This window comes from Lissotriton vulgaris, chromosome 4_1, assembly GCF_964263255.1.
Source record: "Lissotriton vulgaris chromosome 4_1, aLisVul1.2, whole genome shotgun sequence".
Classification (NCBI taxonomy): domain Eukaryota; kingdom Metazoa; phylum Chordata; class Amphibia; order Caudata; family Salamandridae; genus Lissotriton; species Lissotriton vulgaris.
Window position 1 is genome coordinate 1,901,235,385 of NC_141691.1, and position 24,682 is coordinate 1,901,260,066.

At 42.1% G+C, this 24,682-nt stretch overlaps 1 protein-coding gene across 5 annotated transcripts in view; it reads right to left on the reverse strand.

Annotated features, from left to right (window-relative positions):
• The window catches only part of OC90 (otoconin 90), a 521,593-nt gene that overhangs the window by 50,997 nt on the left and 445,914 nt on the right, over positions 1-24,682 (reverse strand). For all 5 annotated transcript variants that reach the window (XM_086967045.1, XM_086967044.1, XM_086967046.1 and 2 more), the window contains one exon: positions 4,978-5,152. In XM_086967045.1, the coding sequence (XP_086823171.1) occupies positions 4,978-5,152 (175 nt within the window). The remainder of the gene's footprint in view (positions 1-4,977; positions 5,153-24,682) is intronic.

Genomic DNA, 24,682 nt, shown 5'->3' on the forward strand with positions numbered 1-24,682 from the left:
ATAAATTGCACGGAATTCAATTACAACCTCGCTTTTCTGCCTTAATTAATACACTTATGTGACTGTGGACTTCTCCATGTGCTTGTGTATTTTTTTAACAATTTTGTTTTTTTATTTAATGATAAAGTTCTTTTAGGTGTTGTTACTTATTGGTTCAAATAGTGTGAGGTCATAAGCATTGCATTGCATTTGGTGTACAAATCTAACTTTGGTCTTCTACAAAGGCCACCTGAAATAATTGCTGACTTGTCTCACAGGCGAACTATTATCATCATGTGATTAATTGTTATTAGCAAATTGATCTGTATTAAACATTGTTTCTTCTGCAGTGCTATAAAAACCGAACTTTACATGGCTTTCATCAATAGCCTTTCACTCCCCCCCCAACCTTTCACTGTGTGATTACCCATAGACATAAAGCCCACTCTAGTTCCTGTATAACCACTGTGGGTGTAGTTCTAGTCCACAAGAAGCACTTTACTCCCTGTTTTTTTTATTTTACAGAGTATTATATAGAGCGAACTTGACCCGAATCGGGTATCCGATCGCTTTACGTAGCACCAGCTGCATTACATGAGGACACGTTCATTTTTTTATTAGGCACGGGGAGATTAAGCGGAGACTAAGTGATTTGCCCAGAATCACAGGATGTTCAGCGTCATTGCCGAGACTTGAACCCAGTTCCCCAGATTCGAGGTCGACCGCTCTAGCCGTTAGGCAAACTCCTCTCCCCAACACTCACTCTTCTGAGGATCAACACTATCCAGGATATTCTCCACAAATAAACATCTTTTCCTACTCTGCTTGTATTTAACATTTCTTGCCGTGTGCATTTTTACGGCACAAATGTTGTTTGCAATGCTCCTTGCTTGCCTCATGTATCTCAGTTTTTATTAAAAAATCTTTATTATTCAGTTCATAGCATAAAAAAAACGAGAAAAACAATGAAATTTAGAACAATAATAAAGTAAGGGTCATAAACCATACTATCACAATGAAAGTTCCAAATGTTGAAGCATTGGTTGCCATATCTTCAGCCCTAATTGTTTTTTTCTCACAGATTTGATGCGGTATAAGTTAAATTCAAGACAGAAGACATTATAAAACTTAGCTCTCCACATTTCAAAGACAGGGGCCTCTGGTTTCAGCCACATTGTAGCAATACATAACCTAGCTACCGCCATTGCCATAAAAATAAAATATCGGTGGGGATAATAATTCTGTACACTTTCCATGTCAGTACCAACCCCGAAAAGCAGCAATTCTCGACTAATATGACTTTGCACCTTCGTTGTTGCGAGCAAAAATTCCTCAATACATAGAAAAAACTGAGAGAGTGCATTACAATCAAAAAATACATGAACAATATCTGCTTCCTCCATTTGACATCTAAAACATTTTCCGTCATGAATATCACCCCATTCCATCATTTTGTCTGGCGTATGATATAAATGAAACACAGTTTTATAATGTTGGGTACGCAGATTTGCAGACAAAACTACTACCACCGCCACATCAAACGATTTTTGCAAAAATGAACCAGAACTACCCAGTCGAATTTGCCATTTCGCATCTTGCATTTCAATATCGACCGGTTGCTTTGAAAGTAAGATTTCATACAAGGCCCCAATCTTAGCCCCTTTTAAAAAAGCTTCAATAAATTCAATGTAAAGAATAACCTATGATCGACATTGTTTATATAAAAAATCCCGTAATTGTAAATATTTGAAAAAATCATTCTTCGTGATTGCAAATGCTTCCATTAAATCCATAAACGAAACCAGTGCACCATCCTTAAAAAAATCCCCTAAACGACGAACCCCTTTATCTCTCCAAGTACGCATCTTTGTATCCCAAAATATCACTGGGAATTTGGCCCTGGAGTCGAGAGGTGTATAGAAATTGATCCGTTGAAAGGCCAGAATTTTCCGAAGCCTCTTCCACCCCTTATAGGCTGCGGTCATAATTTTAAATCTACATGTATCTCAGTTTAAGTGACACTTTATTGTAATAAATAAAGTGAAGCAATTCTGGGATCTCCAGTTTTTTAATTTAACATGTAGATTTTTTAATTGTAAACAAAACTAAATTTACCATAATGCAATGGAAAACAATCTTTGGCAAAGTAAGCAAAGCAACAGGTCTTGTGTTATTGTGCTAATGCATGCAGACCACATGCATGCCTGTGCTTGCATGCCGTAGCACATTAAGGCCATACCTATTAGCTTTGACAGTGCTTGCTGTTATTGCCTTTTCCATTGAAAAGTCCTAAATTGAAACAACGATAAAGTGGTAGATGCATTTTAATGCTGCTCAAAATACAGTGATTTACAAAACGAGAATATTGGAACTAAATATATTCAACTAATTACAGAAAACTAAATAAGTTCATGTAACTATGGTTTTATAATTAACTATTTAATAACTACCTGTGTTTTATTTCTTGCTACGGCTGACGTGTTTCTGATTTCCCAGTTTGTTTGGCTTTACTGCTTAATAACAATAACCAATGAGATACTATTAATACATTCATTTGCAAATGAGGATTTTGTCACGTTTTGCATGCCAAGGTTATAAGCATATAGACACATCATGGGGCATATTACCAACAACTAGCGATAATTATCGCTAGGTTGGCTTAGCGGCAATAATTTTATCGCCGTGTAGCGACGATTTTTATCGCTTAGGAGCCTTGATATTATCAAGGTTTATCTCCTAAGCGATAAAAATCGGCCGAAATGCGTGAATATCGCTGAAAAGTCAGCGATATTTATGCATTACCGAGCAAATGCTCTTAGCCATGTTATCCACCTCCCATTGGATAACATGGCTAAGAACTGCTCAGGGCAGGTGTTAGCTTTTGGAGATATTTGCGCTTAGCGCGAATATCTACAAAAGTTGGTAATAGGAGATAGCGATGTTAGCGACTGTTTCCAGTCGCTAACATTTTGGCACGCCCACTTTGCATGTCATTAGTGATAAATATCACTGACATGCAAAGCGGGGCCCAAGATGGCCGCTATCTCCTACTAGCTGTCGCTAACTGGTGTTAGCGACAGCTAGGTAATAGGGAGATACAATTATCTCCGCTTTCTTGGCTTTTAAAGCCAAAAAAGCGGAGATAAACCCCCTTGATAATATGCCCCATATTTTTTTACCAAGGCAGACCACTGTCTGCCCTACCCTGTAATCGATGAGTTTTAATGTACACGGAATTGTGAATTATGTGTGTAATTTGACCTCGAAAACAGGGTCAGGATGGTTATTCTCCATTACATGGGGTGCACACATAATTGCACGGTATTAGTACGGTGTTTTGAGTGGTACAGGCGTTTACGGGTAGGGGTTTGCACTTCACCAGTAGGTGTTTTGAGTGGTACAGGTGTTTAGGGGTACAGGGTTTGCCCTTCACCAGTAGGTGTTTTGAGTTGTACATGTGTTTACGGGTAGGGGTTTGCGCTTTACCAGTAGGTGTTTTGAGTGGTACAGGTGTTTATGGGTAGGGGGTTTGCACTTCACCAGTATCATGCGTTTCCTAATCAGTTCTTAAGTGCGATAATGCGGCTTAACCAAAGGTCTGGATGGAAGATGTTTTCAAGAATTTTTTTAATTTGAGGAATTCATTTTTGAGTCTCAGATGTGATGGAAGAGAGTTCCACAAGGGGGATATTTCAACGGGAGACATCTTCCACCAAACGTCTTGCATTTTGTGTGGACAGCGGCCATGTAAATCTTTGTGAATCACTGGTAGCCACCAATGGGATTTTAGCGTCAGCGAGATGTGCTCTTGTCATGTCCGGCCCGATATCAGCGCGCAACCTGTTTCTAAACTCATTGTAGTGTTTGCAGAGATTTATTGGAAAGTCCTGTGTGCAGGGGCGGCTCTAGGCTCATGGCGGCCCTGGGCAGGGAGCGTAGGTAGGGGGCCCCGGAAAAAGGGGTCCGGGCAGGTCGGAGCACGGAGGCCAGGAAAGAGGGGGGGTCAGGGTGTATGGAAGTGGAACAGAGCCGGAGGCCGCCAAATCTATGCCAGGGGCCGCCACACAAATATGTATCCATCCTCAGAGGATTATTATATTAAGGATATATATTGGTGTGGTGGCCCCTGGGGTTTGGTGGCCCTGTGCAGGTGCACAGCTTGCACATGCCTAAGGCCGGCCCTGCTGTGTGGATGTCATTTCAGTATTCTGGGTGGTAAATGTTTGACCACTGCTAGAACTGGAGGAGAAGCAGGATTCTCTTGGGAGTTTCCGGAACTGTTATCTCCATTTTAACCAAAGCATTCCTTCGTGTCAGGAAAGTATTCAGATTAATTGCAAAGACCTTGAATGCGTGAAATACAGTTTTTTGCAGCAGCGTGTTTCAGCAAAACGGAAAACGTTTCAGTGGAAAGGATTAAACACATCTCTGGCGGGTCACATTAAATGTGATGTGCTTCCAAGAGCTTGGGGTGGAAATACCACACCTTATGCATTATGCCAGAAGGGGCTTTTGGCAGAGCTTATTTTCCATTGGTGCTTTGCCCGATGGAACTTGTGACGCATGAATCAGACTAATGTCAGATTGTTGCAGAATGTATGCGTATTGAATTCAAGCCTGTCACACAGAATCTTGAAAAACTTGTCTTTTACTTATCCAATGCGTATGAGTTTATTTTTGGGCATTGTCAATCAAACTCCGCTCACATATTTGTTGAGAGCACTTGCTTCTGAATATTTCATGGCACTTCAAAATCTAATGAATTATACATCACATGATGCTCCTACTTAAAAACAGGTTTTATATTGTTTCTACATCGAAATAGATTGGCCGCACCTCTTCGACCAAAGGGGCCACAAATTCCACACTTGTTCTGAAAGAGAACATCCCTGTTGATGCTTGAAAGAGGATCTAGGATCTTGACTCAAGAATTTACCTGATGAATGTTTATTTCAAATATAAAGGTTACATTAAAATATTGTCTACGCTTATTTTTACCTGTCCAGTCCGTCTGCGGGATCCCCTTTTCCTTCATGTCCACAATAGCATCCATAGGATTCAAATTCCTGTGGACATCTTCCAGATAAGCAAAATAGCATTTCTCCCAGTTGAGGGACCTCCCTTCTCAAGTTTCCATTTTCTCCAAGTTGTAAGAAGGTGAATCTTTCACACACTGCAAAAAACAAGAATGCAATTTTATTTCCTTGGCCAATTTTTGTAACTCACGGGCCTACTTTTTCATCACCATCTTCGTAGTAGTAAAAACTGGTTGTATGTGGTGTTACTTGGACAGTCGTGCAGTTTTACAGAAATGTTAAACCCAGAGAGGACACTGTTGTATAAGAATATGTAGCCAACCTGTAGTTCTGGCCCCATATGCTAAGAACTGGTCTCCTATCATATGCTTCAAAATCCATTCAAATCTTAGGAACCAAGGCCCACATTTTTTTGGGATAATCACATTTATTAGAGAACAATACCAGCATTTATCACAGCTATCAGTGCAGAACAAAAATATAGCAATAGAGCACCAACATACATGAGTTGATAAGCAAGGAGAATATTGCTGCACCCACCCCAGTCCTCGGTTGTTCAGCGAAAGTTTCAGTCCTCTATCACCCCAACCCATTTGCCCCACATTCTGTGAAACTTTTTCGGGCACCCCCTAGCCTCGTACAGGGGTCGTTCCTGTGCAGTGCACCAATCCACCCCCCTGCGCCAGCCCGCCATGGCGGGCACGGCCGAGTTCAGCCAGCTGGCTGCAATGCCTCTCTTAGCCACCATCAATGCCGTCTTCAGATAGAGTGTTTCAGCCCTGGAACCATCCAACCCCTCGGTGATACCCAGGAGCAGATTCATTGGGTTAAGGGGAACCTCCCATCCCAGAACCTCAGTAAGCTCTCCCGTCACTGACTCCCAGTAGTGCGCAATTACGGAGCAGAGCCAAACCATGTGATAGAAATCGGCTTGTGGGTTAGTGCAGCGGAGACTGGAGTGCATCGGGCCGAAGCCCAGCTTGGTGGAGGCGCAGGTGGGTGAGATAAGCAGCGTGGAGGTAATATACCTGAATTAGGGGGAGCTATGCCGAGGCTGGGACTGTTTGGGGAGCCATTAATGCGTCCCTCTAGTCAACGTCATCCAAGGACTCGAGCCACCCCTCCCATTTGTCCCTGAGTTGGAATAGTGTGGTGGGGGTGTTGTTGGTAAGGGAGCGATAAATACGGGAGATCCCCCTCGTCCCCAAATTACCGGTCATGATCTGTGTTTTGGGTGGGCTATATTCCAACAGGGAGGTGCCTTCTGAGATATGTAAATGGAGGACGTGGCGTAACTGCAGGTACCGATAAAACTGGGAGGTATGAAGGGAGTATCGGGTCTCAAATTTTGGAAGGTGCGTACGTGGTTCCCACTCCATACATCCCCCAGTTGTGAAATCCCAATGAGATCCCATGCCTGAAAACCATAAAGGTTGGGGACCTCTCTAAGCCAAGTGCCGCTCCACAATGGGATATATTGGGTCAGATTAACCGACCATGGTATGGCGCAGAGAAGCCCACCAGGCCAAAAGCACCACATGTGTAACCTCAGGCATAGTTTCGGAAATTGTGTTCCCATACAGCATCCCCTGAATGTTGTGCAGGACCAGGGTGTGCAGTTCACCAAGGGCCAAATTTACAGTGATTTTGCATCGGAGTTGCATCAATTTTGTGGCGCAGCTCCGACACAAAATCATTTTTGCCATTTACTAAGCTTCACAAATGCAAACACAACTAAGCGTATAGCTGCTCTATGCTACTTTGTGTTGGGTAGGCGTTACAAGGGTGGAGTATGGGCGATCCCATGCATCCACCCATGTATTTTAAAGCAAGCCCAGATTTACAAGGACCTGTAAACCTGGGTTTGTGCTAAAATGGTGTGCCTACCCAAGAAGGTGTAACAATGAGAAATATCTTTTCATGGGTGCTGCAATCTGCAGCATACAGTTAGAGAAATATGTCTCTTTGGATTGTTTTTGTGCAGAAAGGTATTCCATCCAGCACAGAAACAATGCTGCCCATAATGCAGGCATCCTTGCATCATGGAGCAAGGGTACCTGTTTTAGGCAGCACACAGTGCGGCAGCTCAAGGAGAGGGCAGAAACGCTCAATATCGTTGTAATTATGGAGCGTTTCTGCTCTCTCCATTTCACACAATGCAGAGCAGCAAGGTCCCTTGCTACGCTGCGTGAAGTAAAAAATAAATATGTCCCCAGGAGAGCCATTCACAAAGTTAAATATACTTGTGTGTATTTTACTCATGTATATATTTACTACTATGCTCAGGTGTAACTCTAAACTTTTATTTACTATTCACCTTTTCCAAGTGTAAATTTACACCTAGGTGTACACTTCCATCTCCATCTCTCAAAACAGGGGCTGAAGCCTAAAACAATGGGATTTACGAGTGTAAATGTACTACTAATAACTTTGGACATGTAGGTGGAAGTGGTGCCACTGTGCTGGAGATTTCCATATTTTAGGGATCTCCCTAATGGAAAGTACATGGAAAATTATTAAAGTGTATCATTCTTTATAAAAAATGATGGAACATATTTTAATGTATAATATGAAAGTAAATGTATTTTAAATATTGATTTAGCATAGAATTGTTTAGATAAATTGATACAGCACATGAACTCATCAAATTAAATGTGTATTAAATGATTCATTTCAATATTTTAATTTGATTCATAAATTAGAATTTAAAAAAAAGTAATAAAACAAAGTCCACCCTCACTAACATTTTATTTTTTTAAATATGTATTTAATTTAAGTTATTTTTTAAAGTATGGGGAAGAGTTGCAAATTAAATTTGTGATGGGAACTTGCCTCTCGTGATGGAGCAGATTTCATCTGCAGTCAGGCATTGTTATATTTTTTGTGCTTCAGACAGACTGCATTTAAATTGCCACGCACATTTTGGTGCAAGTTAAAAACATGGCACATGAAAAACATGAAAGTGAGGCCTATTTAGTCTCAAATGCTTTTGCTGAATTAACATGTGTTTTTGCAGTGTAGAGAAAAGTGGCCTTTTTAGCTTTGAAGATTAATAGAATGTGTTTCTCTCTTCCCAGCTCATCCCTTATAATCTACATCCACTATTCCTGTCTTAAAAGACTTGGACTTGTTGCATATTTTGATAAATATTTTCAGTTAATAACACCTCTTTTTCTTTGTTGTACATTGCATATTTATTTTGCATGTTGTCATAAATAATAGAAAAGCTGCTTTACACTAGTAGCTTGGCTAGGTAAACATTTATAATGAGTATTAGTATGGTGTTTGGAAACATAATGTGCTGATTTACATGAAACTAATATTATCTTTGTGTTTGCTTTGTTTTGGGGCCTACCATTAAATGGCTGCCTGTGAACTCAGCAAGGATATGGCTTGCTTTGAAAGAGGAGAGCATGCGCAGACTGTGGCAGCTTGACTCAAACCACAAAGGAGTCAAGGACAGCTTGAACTGTACATTCTTGTGATTGTGCCAATGTACCAGTTTGATAAAGTATCCGTCCTGCTGCGCTTTTGACAGGAAAGGAGGAAACTATAGACACATTTTCCCTAGTAAATGTTGCAAATGTTTATAAATGTAGTTATTTATGTATGCTTCTTTTGCTAAAACTGATATAGTCAGGTTTTCTGAATGCATCAGGAAAGTGAGAACTCATGCCATCATGACCAACCAATCAACGTACAGGTTTTCCTGAAATGCAACATTTTGTGTAGTCTGCCAAAATTTTGTGTATAAAAACTGACCTCTCCGGAGGGGGGGCTGGCTTTCTCAGCTCAGCTGGCTTCTAGGCTCATTAGGGGGGTGTGTGAGCTCTTGAGAGAAGGAACAGATTAGGCCAGACATCCTATGGGTTAGGTACGAGATCGTCACGGGTGCATGGGCGTCCGAGGAGAGTCAGGGGGAGGTTTCTTGCTTCCACGTCATATCTTGGCCACATTCCTTTGAGGTCTGGTGAAGGGCGGGCTGTCTCCCTCCCTGCTTGCTTTTTAGACACAGACAGATGCAGAAGAACAGCAACAGATAGAAAGGCTTTTTAGATTTAGATGCTAAACTATAGGTTTATGCTTTGACTAATTAATTAGGTCTGAAAAGATTTATTTGTTTTATGCATTTATTTCTCTTTATGGGAGATTTTTGCAAACTATTTGATTTTTGATTAGCCTTGCAAGACTATTTTTCTTAGAAACCCTTTAAGAATTTTGAATGACATTTTGCGCCACATTTTCTATCCTATATGTAATGCTTATATGCAGACTGTAAAATGTTCTGCTATTTTTCCTGTTTTCCAAATTCTGTAACCTGATTGATTTTTTATTAATGAATAAAGGGTCAGAGAAAATTAACTTTTTACTAGAAAATAAAACCCTTTAAATACTCAACAACTCTCTTTATTGGCTTAAAATAATAATTGCATTTTTGACTGTTCATGATTATTAAAAGTCTCCTGAAGGTAATACATGGTGTGAAGGGCCCAACACCTTTTGAGCGGTAAATTAGAGGTAGCAGGAAGGTTTTGCATTGAGAAATTACCAGAAGAAATTACCGCTCCATCACTCGTATGGTCTTTATTTCCTTTGTCCTTTCATTCATTCTTTTATCCATTTCTTCTTTCTTTCTCGCTATCTCCTTCTTTATTCAGTATTAAATAATCAGGCCTAATTACTTTCAATAGAACTTTCTTACCTGCGGACCCATCACCATCAGTGACTCTATTTACAGGGAACTGTTGCTCCGCACATAACTAAAGGCAATTTGCAGGAAATAATGTTCCAATTCTGCTCACTGGAGCAGACACCTATGCAGTAGTTCGTTCTGGCAGCATTCCCAAAACGAGTGAGTTGTGGAGCAACAAAATCTTCACAAACAGGACGACATGTTACTTTCACTGCAATGCTGCTACACCTTGGCATACATGCAAGAAAGGGCGACTTGAAGTAGGATGGTAACTGCATATCCCAGTACTGTCAGATGGCTAGTTTATGTCAGATATACTAATGAGCACAAAGGGGCTTGTGCAATGAGGTGCAAGTGAGCCATCACATTAGTATTGATGATGGAGAATTCAACTGCGTGTCCCATTGAATACCGGAGCAAATGCATCCCCAGATGGATAAAGGGTCAGCAGACCTCCATATTAGCATTCATTATCACAAAGTGCCACAATGCAACCCCTTTCCTTGAAGTGACATGACACAATGTGACAACAAGTGACCACTGGGAAAGGAACATTGAGGGCATCATGCAGCCTGATCTTACCAAAGTCTGAATAGAATCCTTACAGACTATATTCACCTTCGAATTTTGTAAATTTAATAGAAGAGGGTGCACACCTTCCTATTCATTCATGCAGCCTGGAAAATCACGTTCACACCTCAGCAAGAGGACCACTGGCCCGTTTATCAATCTTGGTGGCATCAGGAGAGCAGTGGTCAGAGATACTCCAGCTCCCTTGTAGTTTCATGAATGTGAACATGTCAGACCTTGTTCAGAGAGCCACGGAGCAAGTGGAGACTACGGGATCTCAGCTGTTGGCACTGGTATCCTTTGCCTATGATGTACCAGTGTCTGTCTTATTATGGGTCTGCAAACTAGAATAAAATAGAACCCTTTCGGCACTTGATTCTCAGTGGAAGCAAAGGCAGCAGCCACAGCTTTCTCAGGCAAGTTAGTGTGGGGGTACAACAAGCTTAGCACCACCCAAATACTGAACAGTGTAAAAACACAATTACATGCACTTGTGGTCAGCACTTCAGCACAGTCATTTAGGCATGGTGGATAAGTGCCTGGAGACAACAGCTTCCCATACAGCAAAGTATTCCGCTTAGGGACACTTGGGGCAAGTGCTGCAGCTAACCACCCTGCGTCCATTCTGTCACACTTGGGCAAGGCTTGGCATAATTAATAGTTGACTGGCTCAGGGACCACTGAAAGACTTAGACAAGTGCTGTAGGCTGCAACAACAGGGGTCTATTTGAGCACACTTCAGGCAATTGCCATGGATCAGGAGCAGGCAGGCTTCATTGGGGCCATCATCTCAGACACACTTTAGCAGTGCTGCAAATCCTCCACTTCAGATTGATTGACGTGCTCGAAGATTGGATCACACCTATCACATTCTTGTGAGTCTTGTGTGTGCACAACCTCAGTGCTGGGGTCACCCTGCTGGTGTCCATGCTTGGTAGTCAGCTCCTTCTGCAGACACACCTATCCTTGCTGTGTTGTGGCTGTCTAGAGGAAATGCACAAAGTGCAACTGTCACCGACCCCAGATGTGTATTGCTGACAGGCAGTCAGGCACACAGAGCAGTAAGTGTAGAGATATGTCCTCTTTCTAAAAAAGGCATTCCTAAAACAGTAATTATAATTCCAACTTCATCAGTAGTGATGATTCATCATTACCATTCCAAACTTAAAAACATGAAAAGGCTACTACTCTCTGATCAGGAATTACATCTTAAACATGTATTATGGAATTCCCAATGTTAGCCTATGAGAGGGGTAAGCCTCACAGTAGTAAAAAGCAAACTAGGCTGTTTGTCACTACCAAGACATGCCAACACATGGAGGAACTTGTCCTACCTTTTACTTACATGGCACCATGCCCTTAGGCTTACAGAGGGACTACCTTTAAGGGTGTTATATGTAAGAAAAGTGGAGTTTAAGGCTTGGTATGTCGTTTTAAATGCCAAGTCGAAGTGGCAGTAAACTGCACACACAGGCACTGCAGTGGCAGGCCTGAGACAGGTTTGAAGGGCTACATCTATGGGTGGCACAATCAGTGCTGCAGCCCACTAGTAGTATTTAAACTACAGGCCTTGGGTTTATGATACCCATGTTACAAGGGACTTACTAGTATAACACATGTGCCAATCAATGATAAACCAATGTCATCATGTTTAAAGGAGAAGCACATGCACTTAAGCACTGGTTAGCAGAGGTAAAATGCTCAGAGTCCTTAGGCCAACAAAAAGAATTAAAGAATCAGCAAAATGTGGAGGCAAAATGCAAAATGTCTAGGGTATGCCAGGCCTAACACTGTCCTTTACTTACCATTGGTTGGCTTCCACTTCACTCTTGTTTACTTGCTTCTGATTGATCAGCGCCCCCTGACGCTTCCAGTGTGTGTCTCTGCCATGGCAGATGGACCTAGTAAAGATTTCTGTCTGCAGCCATTGTCTTTTCGCTGGCCACCCGCTACTGCAGGTACTTTTTTTCAACTTTTTTAAATGTACTTTCTAAGAGTGCATGTGTTTGCAGCCTGCACCCCCCCTTGTCTTACTCCTGCGGTCCCTTGTGTTGCTGCTCTCTCCCTCCTCCCCACGCCACCTTTGTTACTTGTCCCCCTCCCCTCCTCTCTCTGTCTGTTGTTGGTGCTCCTTCCCTCCTCTCCAGCACCTCGCTCGCTTGGCTTTTCCATACCCGTCTTCTCCTGCTGTCCGTTATTGCTGCTCCCCACCCCTCCCGCACCTCCCTCGTGTTGCTTTCCCCATTTCTGTTTTGCTGTTCTCACCCTACTCCCACGCACCTCTCTCATGTGGCTTGCACCCCCACACTTTTTTAAACATATTGCACAGCAGCATGCAACATGTCTTTAAAAAAAAAGCAGTATGATGCGTTCAATGCTAGAAGAGTCATAGCACTTTTTTTTCTTTACTTTAAGCCAGTGCTTCCCAAACTTTTTAAAACCTGCACACAGTCTTTAGACTGACAAACGTTCCTGTCCCACCTAAGTTTAATAGCTATGAGGAGGGCAGTTTTGTATGCAACTAAATCCTTCAGTGTCATTTACCGTCAGCACATTTTTTATCGAAATGGCCACTAAATTTGCACAGACATGCAGTTTTACTAATAAAAATATATTGCACACAATTGATATTGAGTGGAAATCGAGTTTCAGTGTATATCTGAGATTTGTGCTTTACCAAGGAGTGTCTTGAATTATTTTGATCCTATTAAAATCTTTGCTTCCATCACACTTCAGAATCACAAAACAAAAATCTTCATTTTTGCTTTCTTAACTGCTTAATGTGTACAGTTCATCTACAGGTATATACATTTTGTTGGATGTTACAAAATGATGCCTACATCCTTTCCATTCACACTGTTTGTACCCCAGCAAGATTGTCACATAATTCACTTTACTTTTCTTTCGCTGACTGCAAAATGAGTTGAGTTTGTAAACACCAATGCCCATCATAAAAATGCAGTAATTTATCAGAATACATAGCTTGGCATTAGACCTGTCTTTGAAGCACAGCAAAGATGACAATTTAAAAATAGATTTGAAAGCCATCTTTATTTGTTGGACTTTCACGACTCACCTAAAATCGTCTTGCGACCCACAGTTTGGGAAACACTGCTTAAAGTTATGTTGCTGCTGTGCATCATGGTTTGAAGTTAGAAAAATAAGTGCTCCGACGCAGCCAACGCTGGATGCATCTAGCACTATTTTTGTTTTCAACATGTCTAAAAAAATTGACAAACTTATTAGATCATGTATAGGTGAAAGCATGTTTAGCTAAAGCCATGCTTAGGATGCAGGTCTTTGAGTAAAAATGCCATCAATGTAGACACATGTCCTCCTGTGAATTGTCATGGGAGATAAGAGTTAATTCATCTCACAACAAAAATAAAATGAAGAAAAACACAACACACAGTTGACCTCTAACCACTTATTCAATAAAATGGCAAATATTAGCAGTGGGAGTAATATTATGCATAATGAGTTTCTGGACAGGTTGTTTATAAGTACTAATTTGTGTAAACTTGGAGGTATACTTAACTATGGTGTATATGCCGTTTCAGTCCATTGTAGGTGCCATAGACACGAGTTTTGCTTGTGGATGTTGAGGATCGAAGGGCTTCTTAAAATAGCTGTCAAAGCCTGCCTTTTCTGTGAACTAATGTTGGGTCTGGAGGTTTAATGCCTTATACACCTTATTATAAGCACTGGTTATATCTAGTAACTCTGCCCTCCCCCTCAATTACTGATACCAGGGTAATTGGAAAACTCCAGGAGAGCGTAGCTACAGGGTGAGACATGGAGGTCCCCGAGAGTCACCTTATAAATGAGGAATTAGGAGAATTGTTAATTCTGACTCTGATTTCACTGGGTAGTTCTAATTTTTCCAACAGGTATTTCACCTTGAAACTCCTGCTTTTTTCAGGCGGTGGAATCTCTGGGTGAAATTGTCTGAATCTGTGGAGTTAATCCTGATTCAGCTAGCACCTCCTGTTACTGTCTGTACCAGGATACCTGAGCACCCCACAATCAGGCTTGTATATGATGGGGGACATTTTCAAGTTACTTTTGGTTTTCCACTTGAACTAGGTAGCCTACTTGCTTATTCCATTGGGTATGGTAGTAAATGTTGATGCTGTAGACCACAATATCTTAACCTACACATAACACAGTAGGTTGGGAGTAGATAGGGAAGTAGTCAAATGATACCACTCCGACAGTTCGGGCGGCAGGTTATCCCGCACACGTGCTGCTACTAAGCGAGCCGCCCCACAACTCACTGCGGTGGATCTATTCCTTGTGCGTGAAGCCTAGTGCTATGCCGCTGCACTGATTTCTGCTGCTATCAAGAACTCTGAGTAGGACGTCGGCTCTCAGGGCTTTAACCAAACTTATGGTGTCAGAAGCCGAGGATGATGTTGATAACTTGCAAGGCGTCGCGTTTTTATGGGTGCCTTTGATTTTGGCCTCCCAGATTGTTTTTTAGCGGTAATGTGTTGCTGCTAAGCGGAGTCCTCAGCCCTGCCTCTCTGGTGGAATCTACTGGAAACCCATTGTCCCATCTTTTTCACAGTGGTAAGCACCTCAGTGGTGTTTTTTTCTTTTTGGGTTTGCAAATCAAGGATCTCCAGGGCAGCATTGAGGAGGACTCCAGCTTTAACAGGGGCACCCGCGCAAGGGTAGTTTTTTTACTTAAAGCGGTGCCTTGGTAGTGGGTCACTTGCTTGGCCCCTCCCCCTTCAAAATCCATCTAAGCCTGCCCAAGAGATTTAAGAACTCCTTTGTCTGCAGGACTGTCTGTAAAAGGCGAACACAGAAATTCTATCTAGGAGATCACCAGGTTTCATTTCAGGCGCAGCCTTTTTAGGGTCAGTCTCAGTAAGGTGTGGGTCGCTGGGTGGATCCCCCAACTAAACATAGTCTAAGGATCACAAAAGGAACACTTCAACCCAATACTATGGGAAAGCATCTAAAAAGTTCCCAAATGATGATGAACATGGACTCCGCTACCAGCCTTAAAAGCAAATCACGTGTTGTCCAAGCAAAAACTGCATCAGTGGCCGCAAGGGAAGATCATAGCATAAAATCATGGCATGGATCTGCTGCAGTATTAAGCTCATTAAGCTCAGAGGAAGAGATTTTGGACCCGGGTAGGGAGGCAGCGATTAACAAGCCTGATATGTTGAATACTCAACAGGTGGGATCAAAAGGACATGAAGGACCGGAGCTGTACTCTGTCTTCAACAATGCAGCTTCAAACTCCTCTAGCAAGAACAAGAGTGCGGGAGACGATAATGAGGAGCAGTCAAGCAAATCTACATCAGTAGGAAAAAAGGAAGCTTGCCCCTCCATCAGGACAACAAGGGAAGAGACTGCAACTTCAACTTTTGGGCAGGTGAAAGAGTATCCACTGTTCTCTGAAACTACAGTTACTCGCACTATATTGCCAGGCTCTTCTAGTGCTCTGCAACCAGAGCTATTCCCCAGTCTTCTGGCAGATGTTACCATATCGATCTGGTGCCCCTCTTGAAAAAACAACTATTCAGCCAGGTTCATCAAACTAAATCCGCCTAGTGCACCACAGCTGTTGTCGCAGCTCCCGTAAGCAAGAATGTTACCTCTCAAAGACATTGCCAGGCAGACGCAGAAAGATCTGTTGAGACGTTTCAAGGGGATGAGTTGGCAGTACAATGGGATATAAAGACCATGTTAAAACTCATCTTGGATTAAAAAATATGAGAATTAAAAATAACACAAGCAACTGAATTAGCTTTCCTGAATCATCGTCTAGCAAAAATAGAGGAAACTGTGGAGAACTTCCTAGTAAGAATGCAGGAGGCAGAGCCCAAGTTTTTGCAGGTCGAGGATCAGATGGATAGAATACAGCAACAAGTGGATCGTGTAAGGAAAGACAAATCCTCGCTGGAGAACAAGATCGACGAACTGGAGAACCATTCGAGACATGCCAACCTTCGATTAGTAGGTGTGCTAGAAGGCTGTGAAGGAACTCAAACAATACAAGGGGTCGAGACTTTTATTTTAAAACATTTTTTTACCAGAAGTCTCCGGCGATTTGTCAATTACTTGAGCACATAGGGTGCCACCCAGTCGCTATCCAAATTCTAAACTGCCGAAGACAATTCTGCAGACTATTGCATCAAGGAACAGATACCCCCACCGCAGTCACATCACTCCCCATCTGAGACACCTGCACTGGCTCCCCGTCAGCAAGAGGATCTCCTTTAAACTCCTCACCCACGCACACAAGGCACTCCACAACACTGGACCAGCATACCTCAACAGATGACTCACCTTCACACCCTCACCCGCCAGCTCTGCTCCGCCGGCCTCGCCCTCGCCGCGGTCCCCTCATCCAACGAGCGACCTCCGGCGGCAGATCCTTCTCTTTCCTCGCCGCCAAGACCTAGAATACCCTCCCCACCGACCTACGGCAGACCCAAGACCTGCTCACATTCAGAAGGCTTCTCAAGACCTGGCTCTTCGCGCAGTAGCAGCACCCCCTCACCCCCAGCGCCTTGAGACCCTCACAGGTATATAATGCGCTTTACAAATACTGTGATTGATTGATTGATTGATTGATTGATACTATCCAAGGCTATTCAGAAGAAACAATTTACTACTAATGAAGTACTTTGCTGTCTAATTTTTTCAGGTATGTCTGCAGTTGCTGCATGACATAGAAAAGAGTTTGTCAAGCTTCTGTACTTATTTAAGGCTCAGGTTGCACAGGCAACACTAGCACAAAAGTCCAAATTGAGGGTACTAGTAAAAGGAAAGTTCCATATATTTACCAATCTAGAGGAATTTGTTGCAAAGAATTACTACATAGTGAATGAAGAGAAGAAGGACATCAAGCAGCGAGACCAGTAGGGGAGATGGGGGATGCAGGCGCTACCCAACGGAGATTGGAGATGGGTATTTTAGGCAATTTGCCTTCTCCGAGGGTGGGGAAGGGGAGCAAGGGGGGGGTTTGGTGTTCTGGGTTTCAGAGGGTATTTGGTATTACAGTACGTTCTTGGTGGGGTGGTGTTGGTGAGGGATCACTTACTAAATATCGAGGGACAAAATAAAGACTACCCAAAATATAGATTCCAAAATATCGACAGACAAAATATCAAATTCCTATCTACAAACAGGTAAGTACCAAAATATCGACCCCAAAATATTGTTTATATATATATACATTATAAAAATATCGAATTTCTTAAAATTAATGTAAAATTAAAAAAATATTAAAAATAAATAGCTAAAATATACTTAAAAATACTTAAATTACCTTAAAATTATTAAATAACTAATTTAACTTATAAAAAAAAATACAATCTTATCTGTTAAAACATATATATATATTAACATAATATTAATAAAAAATACACAATACTATTACCGTAGGATAGCGGAGGTGTAAAAATGACTATTCCCACTCCTGGAAGTGCAACAGTAGGGAAAGCGTTGGATAGCGTAGGGGTAAAAATTACTATTCCAACTCCAAAGAGTGCAAATGTAGGGAAAGCGTTGGATAGTGTAGGGGTAAAAATTACTATTCCCACTCCAGAGAGTGCAACAGTAGGGAAAGCGTTGGATAGCGTAGGAGTAAAAATTACTATTCCCACTCCAGAGAGTGCAACAGTAGGGAAAGCGTTGGATAGCGTAGGGGTAAAAATTACTATTCCCACTCCAAAGAGTGCAACAGTAGGGAAAGCATTGGATAGCGTAGAGGTAAAAACTTACTATTCCCACTCCAGAGAGTGCAACAGTAGGGAAAGCGTTGAATAGCGTAGGGGTAAAAATTACTATTCCCACTCCAGAGAGTGCAACAGTAGGGAAAGCGTTGGATAGCATAGGAGTAAAAATTACTATTCCCACTCCAGAGAGTGCAACAGAAGGGAAAGCGTTGGATAGCGTAGGGGTAAAAATTACTATTCCCACTCCAGAGAGTTCAACAGTAGGGAAAGCGTTGGATAGCGCAGGGGTAAAAATTACTATTCCCACTCCAGAGAGTGCAACAGTAGGGAAAACGTTGAATAGCGTAGGGGTAAAAATTACTATTCCCACTCCAGAGAGTGCAACAGTAGGGAAAGCGTTGGATAGCGTAGGGGTCAAAATTACTATTCCCACTCCAGAGAGTGCAACAGTCGGGAAAGCATTGGATAGCGCAGGGGTAAAAATTACTATTCCCACTCCAGAGAGTGCAACAGTAGGGAAAACGTTGGATAGCGTAGGGGTAAAAATTACTATTCCCACTCCAGAGAGTTCAACAGTAGGGAAAGCGTTGGATAGCGCATGGGTAAAAATTACTATTCCCACTCCAGAGAGTGCAACAGTAGGGAAAACGTTGAATAGCGTAGGGGTAAAAATTACTATTCCCACTCCAGAGAGTGCAACAGTAGGGATAGCGTAGGGGTCAAAATTACTATTCCCACTCCAGAGAGTGCAACAGTCGGGAAAGCATTGGATAGCGCAGGGGTAAAAATTACTATTCCCACTCCAGAGAGTGCAACAGTAGGGAAAACGTTGGATAGCGTAGAGGTAAAAATTACTATTCCCACTCCAGAGAGTGCAACAGTAGGGAAAGCGTTGGATAGCGTAGGGGTAAAAATTACTATTCCCACTCCAGAGAGGGCAACAGTAGGGAAAGCGTTGGATAGCGTAGGGGTAAAAATTACTATTCCAACTCCAGAGAGGGCAACAGTAGGGAAAGCGTTGGATAGCGTAGAGGTAAAATCTACTATTCCCACTCCAGAGAGTGCAACAGTAGGGAAAGCGTTGGTTAGCGTAGGGGTCAAATTTACTATTCCCACTCCAGAGAGTGAAACAGTAGCGAAAGCGTTGGATAGCATAGGGGTAAAAATTACTATTCCCACTCCAGAGAGTGCAACAGTAGGGAAAGCGTTGGATAGCGTAGGGGTAAAAATTACTATTCCTACTCCAGAGAGTGCAACAGTAGGGAAAGCATTGGATAGCATAGAGGTAAATTTTACTATTCCCACTATAGTGAAAATAAATTAATATAATTCACATAATTATCAATTAATCAATTATTAAAAATTATTTATCAATTAAGAATTAATTAATTAATTATCAATTAAAAAGTAATTAACAATTTGTTCAAAATAAATACCAATTAATTAACATATTTAATTAATTATAATTAAATTACTTCCCACCCTATTCCCCTATGAAGCCACAACCCGCTACAGAAAAAAAAGTAATATTATTCACATAATTATCAATTAATCAATTAATAAAAAATGATCATTTAATTAATTAATTACCAATGAAAAATTCATTAACAATTTAATTAACATATTTAATTAATTATAATTAAATTACTTCCCACCCTATTCCCCTATAAACCCACAACATAAAATAAATTAATTTAACTCACATAATTATCAATTAATGAAAAATAATTATCAATTAAGAATGAATTAATTACCAATTAAAAATGAATTAACAATGTATTCTAAATAAATACCAATTAATTAATTAACATATTTAATTAATTATAATTAAATTACTTCCCTCCCTATTCCCCTATAAACCCACAACCCGCTACAGAATTAAATTACACAATAATTAAATAACTTAAAATTAATTACTTAAAGTAAATTACAAAAATATATACACTTTCCACACATATACTAACATAAAAAACACTTTAAAAAATTCGATACTATTAAAAATTCGATATTTTTAATAAACTATATTATGTACTTTGATATTTTGTCTGTCTATATTTTTAAAATCGATATTACATTACTTACCTTCAAAACGATATTTTTGATGTCTATATTCTGTCCATTCGATATTTTGTCCATTCTATATTTTGGACTCGATATTTTGGTTTGTCTATATTTTGGAATCAATATTTTGCCCATTTACCGTTGGTGAGCACGGTGAGATAGAAAGAGCAGAGTCTGAGGAGACAGCAAAAATTGGCATTAATGAATAATAGTTATAGGAGAAAAACTTTTCGATTGTTAAGAAGAATCTTAAAATAGGAATATTATCATGCAATGTCAATGGTATTTCTAACAAACAAAAGTATGGGCGTTAATCAGGTGGTTAACTCCATTCTCTCCACAAATGTTACTGCTTCAGGAGACTCATCTTAAAACTAAAACGCCAAAGCTTTTTATTCCTACATTTTTGTCATAGAGCATGCTTTGCCTCAGCAGGGCAAGCAGTGAGGGGGCTAGCGGTGTATCTAGGCCAAGGGCTCGATTGGGAGGAAATTCAAGTTCATAGAGATCGGGGTGGTAGATTTATCTGGATCACAATCTGGTTAGGTCTGAACCAGATTAACCTAGTGAGTTATTATGCCCCAATAAAGGATGACCCTAAAACATTTATGCTGATCAACGAGGTGGCAATGGGAGCAGAAGGCCCTATAATTATAGGTGGGGGGTTTAATTCTATACAGGATTTAGTTAGGGATATCTCCAACAAAACTAAGAAACAGCTTAAGCCACACACAAAAAAATTAATAGATATAATGAAACAGTGAGGTTCCGTGACGATTGTAAGTGATGTTTTTGACTCGCACGAATATGGTCGAGTCTGGTATCTATGAACCGCAAATGACGAGTTTAGTGGGTGTACGCAGTTTCGCTGTGCTAACCTAAACCGTTCATCTGTTACGTGGGTTTTCCTATCTGTATCCACGGGTTCCATCTTAGATACGGCATCCATTTTGTCTCTTGCCCTCAAGTAGCCAGCGAACGGACGTTGTCCGCTCCACGACCCTGGGATTCCCAAGATATGTACGGAAGACACATGTCCTTTGAGAGTGTCTTTATGACGAGGGGGATGATACTGTAAGGCAAATGGCCCCGCTCGAGGCTCATCTTGCCATGCTGGTTTATTGTTTCAGCCGTGCATCTCATTAGGCATGTCCCTTTGATGCCTGTAGCTCGTGTTTCCTGATGCCTCCTCTTTTACACCCTTTCCGATCTCCCCACTGTCTCCATCTTCCTCTACACCTGTTCTTGTTCCTTCTTCGATTTGTTTTACTGCTGATTGGAAGGCACTAATGGTGGGAAGATGGGTTTTTACAGTTGGGAACCACCAAATGTTTCCGCACTTATGTTCCGGACTCTGAATGTATCAAAGCGACCAAAGCGACCCCTCTTGGGGATAATTGTGGGAACCAAGCCATAAACCTTTGTGTACCATGTAAACCTATGGGCGAATTGTGTATAAAATGAGCGATCCACAGAACCTATTTGAAGCAGTCTCCACAAGTAGCATGCGTTGTACTTGCCGTGACTTCTGTGTTCCCTGCAGTAAATAAAGCTCGAATCTTTGACGCCGAAGGAAGTGTCCCGTGTCTCTGTCACTGGTATGCCGGAGCAGGTTACCCATGAAGGTTTCAGGTGTTGTGCCCTGGCACCGCTGGGTCTTAAATAACCCAGTCCTTCAGTTGGCGCCCAACGTGGGGCTGCATCAGTGGTACCGGTCCAAGCCCGACGATCGTGAGGAACTTCGTGTGAAATCTCTGAGGGAAGGTGCACTCCGCTTCATCGATCCTGTTGTCGAAATAAGTGGCCCGAAGACTTTTCCCGCGAAGATTCCCGCCTCCTGACGGCTGCGACGGACTGCTGCCCTGACTGTAGACCTGTTTTGGCGCCTGGCGTAGACCTTGGTATAGCGAGACGACTGACGGGCCTTCCTGGTGACGCCATCGATCTTTGAGTTAAGTATTTGTGGGCCGCTCCCAGAGTTCTTGGTTGTGGTTACTTAGTTGTTGCATGGTTCCATTGCATTTGTGGTTCTTGGTACTTTGTTGTGATATTTGACGACTGCAGACGCCAAAAACCGAGGGTTTTTGCTATTTGCTGGGACCTGGTAAATCCCGTAACCCTTGAAGTTTGTGAAACTCGGCCAGTGTGCAAGATGCCTGGTCGCAGTACTTTGTTTAGTTGTTTCAGACGTTGTGGTACGGATTCCCGACTGGAGGACTCGTGTCCGATACCTCCGGTTGGAACTCCCATTTATGAGCTCTACAGCAAGCACGGGCTAGGCCCGATTACTTTTAATGATTATTGGATCCGGTATACTAAGAAGGATGGTGTCCTTAGTTGGCCACCTCATGGTAGTTTTGAGACTTCAATCTTAGATAATCTAGAGGCTAAATTATTTGCGAAAAAGTCAAGGCCGGCCATGTTTGATGCCTTTCGGTTGTGGCGCAAAGAAGCCCGACAGAAAGAAATCAGACAGACTAAACGAAATCAGAGAGATGGTGTGGCTACCATTGTAAAGAAAGCAGAGCAGTTTCAGCGTGATAAGGAGGATAAGGAAAAGGAAGTGTTTGATAGGCTACAGCGTATGTCCATAGATAAATGCTATCCTGCTTTGCCTACGGAGTCAGATAAGAAGGAAGAACTAGTTGAGGATCCTTTAATGTCTTATCTTATGAAGTCACCACCTCCGTACGTACAGGGTACCATGACTCCTGCGGTTCCTCCTGTACCTCCTCCTCAACCTGTTCCTCAACCTGCACCCGTTCTTCCGACTATTTCTGCTCCTTTGCCTGTTGCTATTCCCACTGCTCCTCCACTTCCGCATACTCCTGCTCCCGCTACTGTTCCTGCTCTCCTAACTCCTGCTGTTGCTCCTGTTTCTACTCCTTCTCTTGTCAGTCCTGTGTCCTATACTTCTCCCTCTACTCGTAGTCGTACTTCTCCTCTTGCGGCTAGCTTCTTTCATTCTCTCGGACCTGTTCTTGGGTCCGCCGGTTCAGATGGTCCTCAGAGACGTAGTCAGCTTCCTGGTAACAAGGAACGCGTTTCGCTATATAATATGGCGATGGGTTGGATGACACATCCTCTTAGAAATCCACCACGTGTTGTACTTGATACGTTCTGTCAATTTAATATACCAACCCAAAGATTTGTGTTCGAAAAAATGTGTAAGGTCCTTCGTGATCAGATAGCGGCCGATGCACCTGACGAGGTGTTGACCGCTCTATCTGATCTACAACTGCAGTTCTCGAATGGACTGATAGTGGATACCAACGTTCGACGTGCCGTTGAGCGGTTGCTATCTTTCCGTCCCACTCCTATACCTCAAGCCCTGTTTGTTGAAGATGTTGAAGGACAGTTAGATGCGTCTGGTCAGTTTCCTATGCGGGAAGTTCCACCAGTATGGATGCCAGGCGATCCTAATGCTAATCCCATTATTCCGCCATATTTCCAGAGAGTGTGGATACATCTCCCATGGAAACGCTCGGAAGTGTTACAGGTGAAGCAATCTTTGCCTGACCCTCGCAAAAATCCTGCAGGGTATTATAAAGAATTATCACAGCTCGTAGATGCTACGATAATGAATCTTGCCGATATCGATATGCTGTTCGGCAATGTAGTACCGCAACCGGTCTGTGCTAAGATTCGTCAGGAAAACCATCCTAATGAATTGGGCGGTGATTGGGCTGCCATTATAGCGGCTGATGGGTTGCAAACTGGTGGTGCTAAACCGGAGCAGTTGATTACGGCTCTCCCACAGAGAATAATTACACTAATGAAAACTCTTATGCCTGCCATGAGGGTGAACTGGGACAAACTGTCAGCTTGTAAGCAGAAAAAGGACGAGAGTGTCTCCGATTTCTTTACAAGATTTGAGGAGGCATTCATCGATCATAGTGGTCAGGATATGGGCACTGAGGGCGGTCAACGGTTGTTTGTTGATAAATTTGTCTCTAACTTATTGCCTGACTTGGGCAGTAAGTTGAAAAATTCTGAAAGTGCGTGGGCCGTTTCTACTTCGGCTCAAATATTGGCTACAGCACAGTATTATGAGAACAGAGAGAAAGAAGAGAACGACCGTGCTGATAAAAAGACGAAAGAACTTAAAACTAAGGTGTTGTTACAGCAAGCGTATCCTCCACGTTCGAATCAGAATGCTTCCCAACAAAATAGACCGCAGTCGCAATCGAATAGATCCCAACCTCGAAATGATTCCTCTTCCCAGAGATCTTCGTTGGGGTACAATCAGTGTGCCTATTGTAGACAAGAGGGTCATATAAAATTCAATTGTCCTGTTTTGAACGATCGTAATAGTGGTAATTCATATAGAGGAGGTCGTGGTGGTTCGCAACAGACATCACGCGGTAGAGGTCGTGGTGTTCAGAATGACCGATCAGATAACCAATCAAATTCTAATAACTGTTTCGATCAACGTGGATCATCACAAGGACGATCTGCGCAGTACAATGTAGACGATTACTACGTCGATCAGGGAACTGACGACAGTAATTACTAGGATAGCCATAGACAAGAAGAGGGAGTGGTATCAGTTCCGGTAGATCAGAGAGGGCCTTACGTCGCAGTTGCTACATCGGGCGTCGTCGAGCCTTTTCTGTTGGACACTGGTGCAGCGAAAAGTT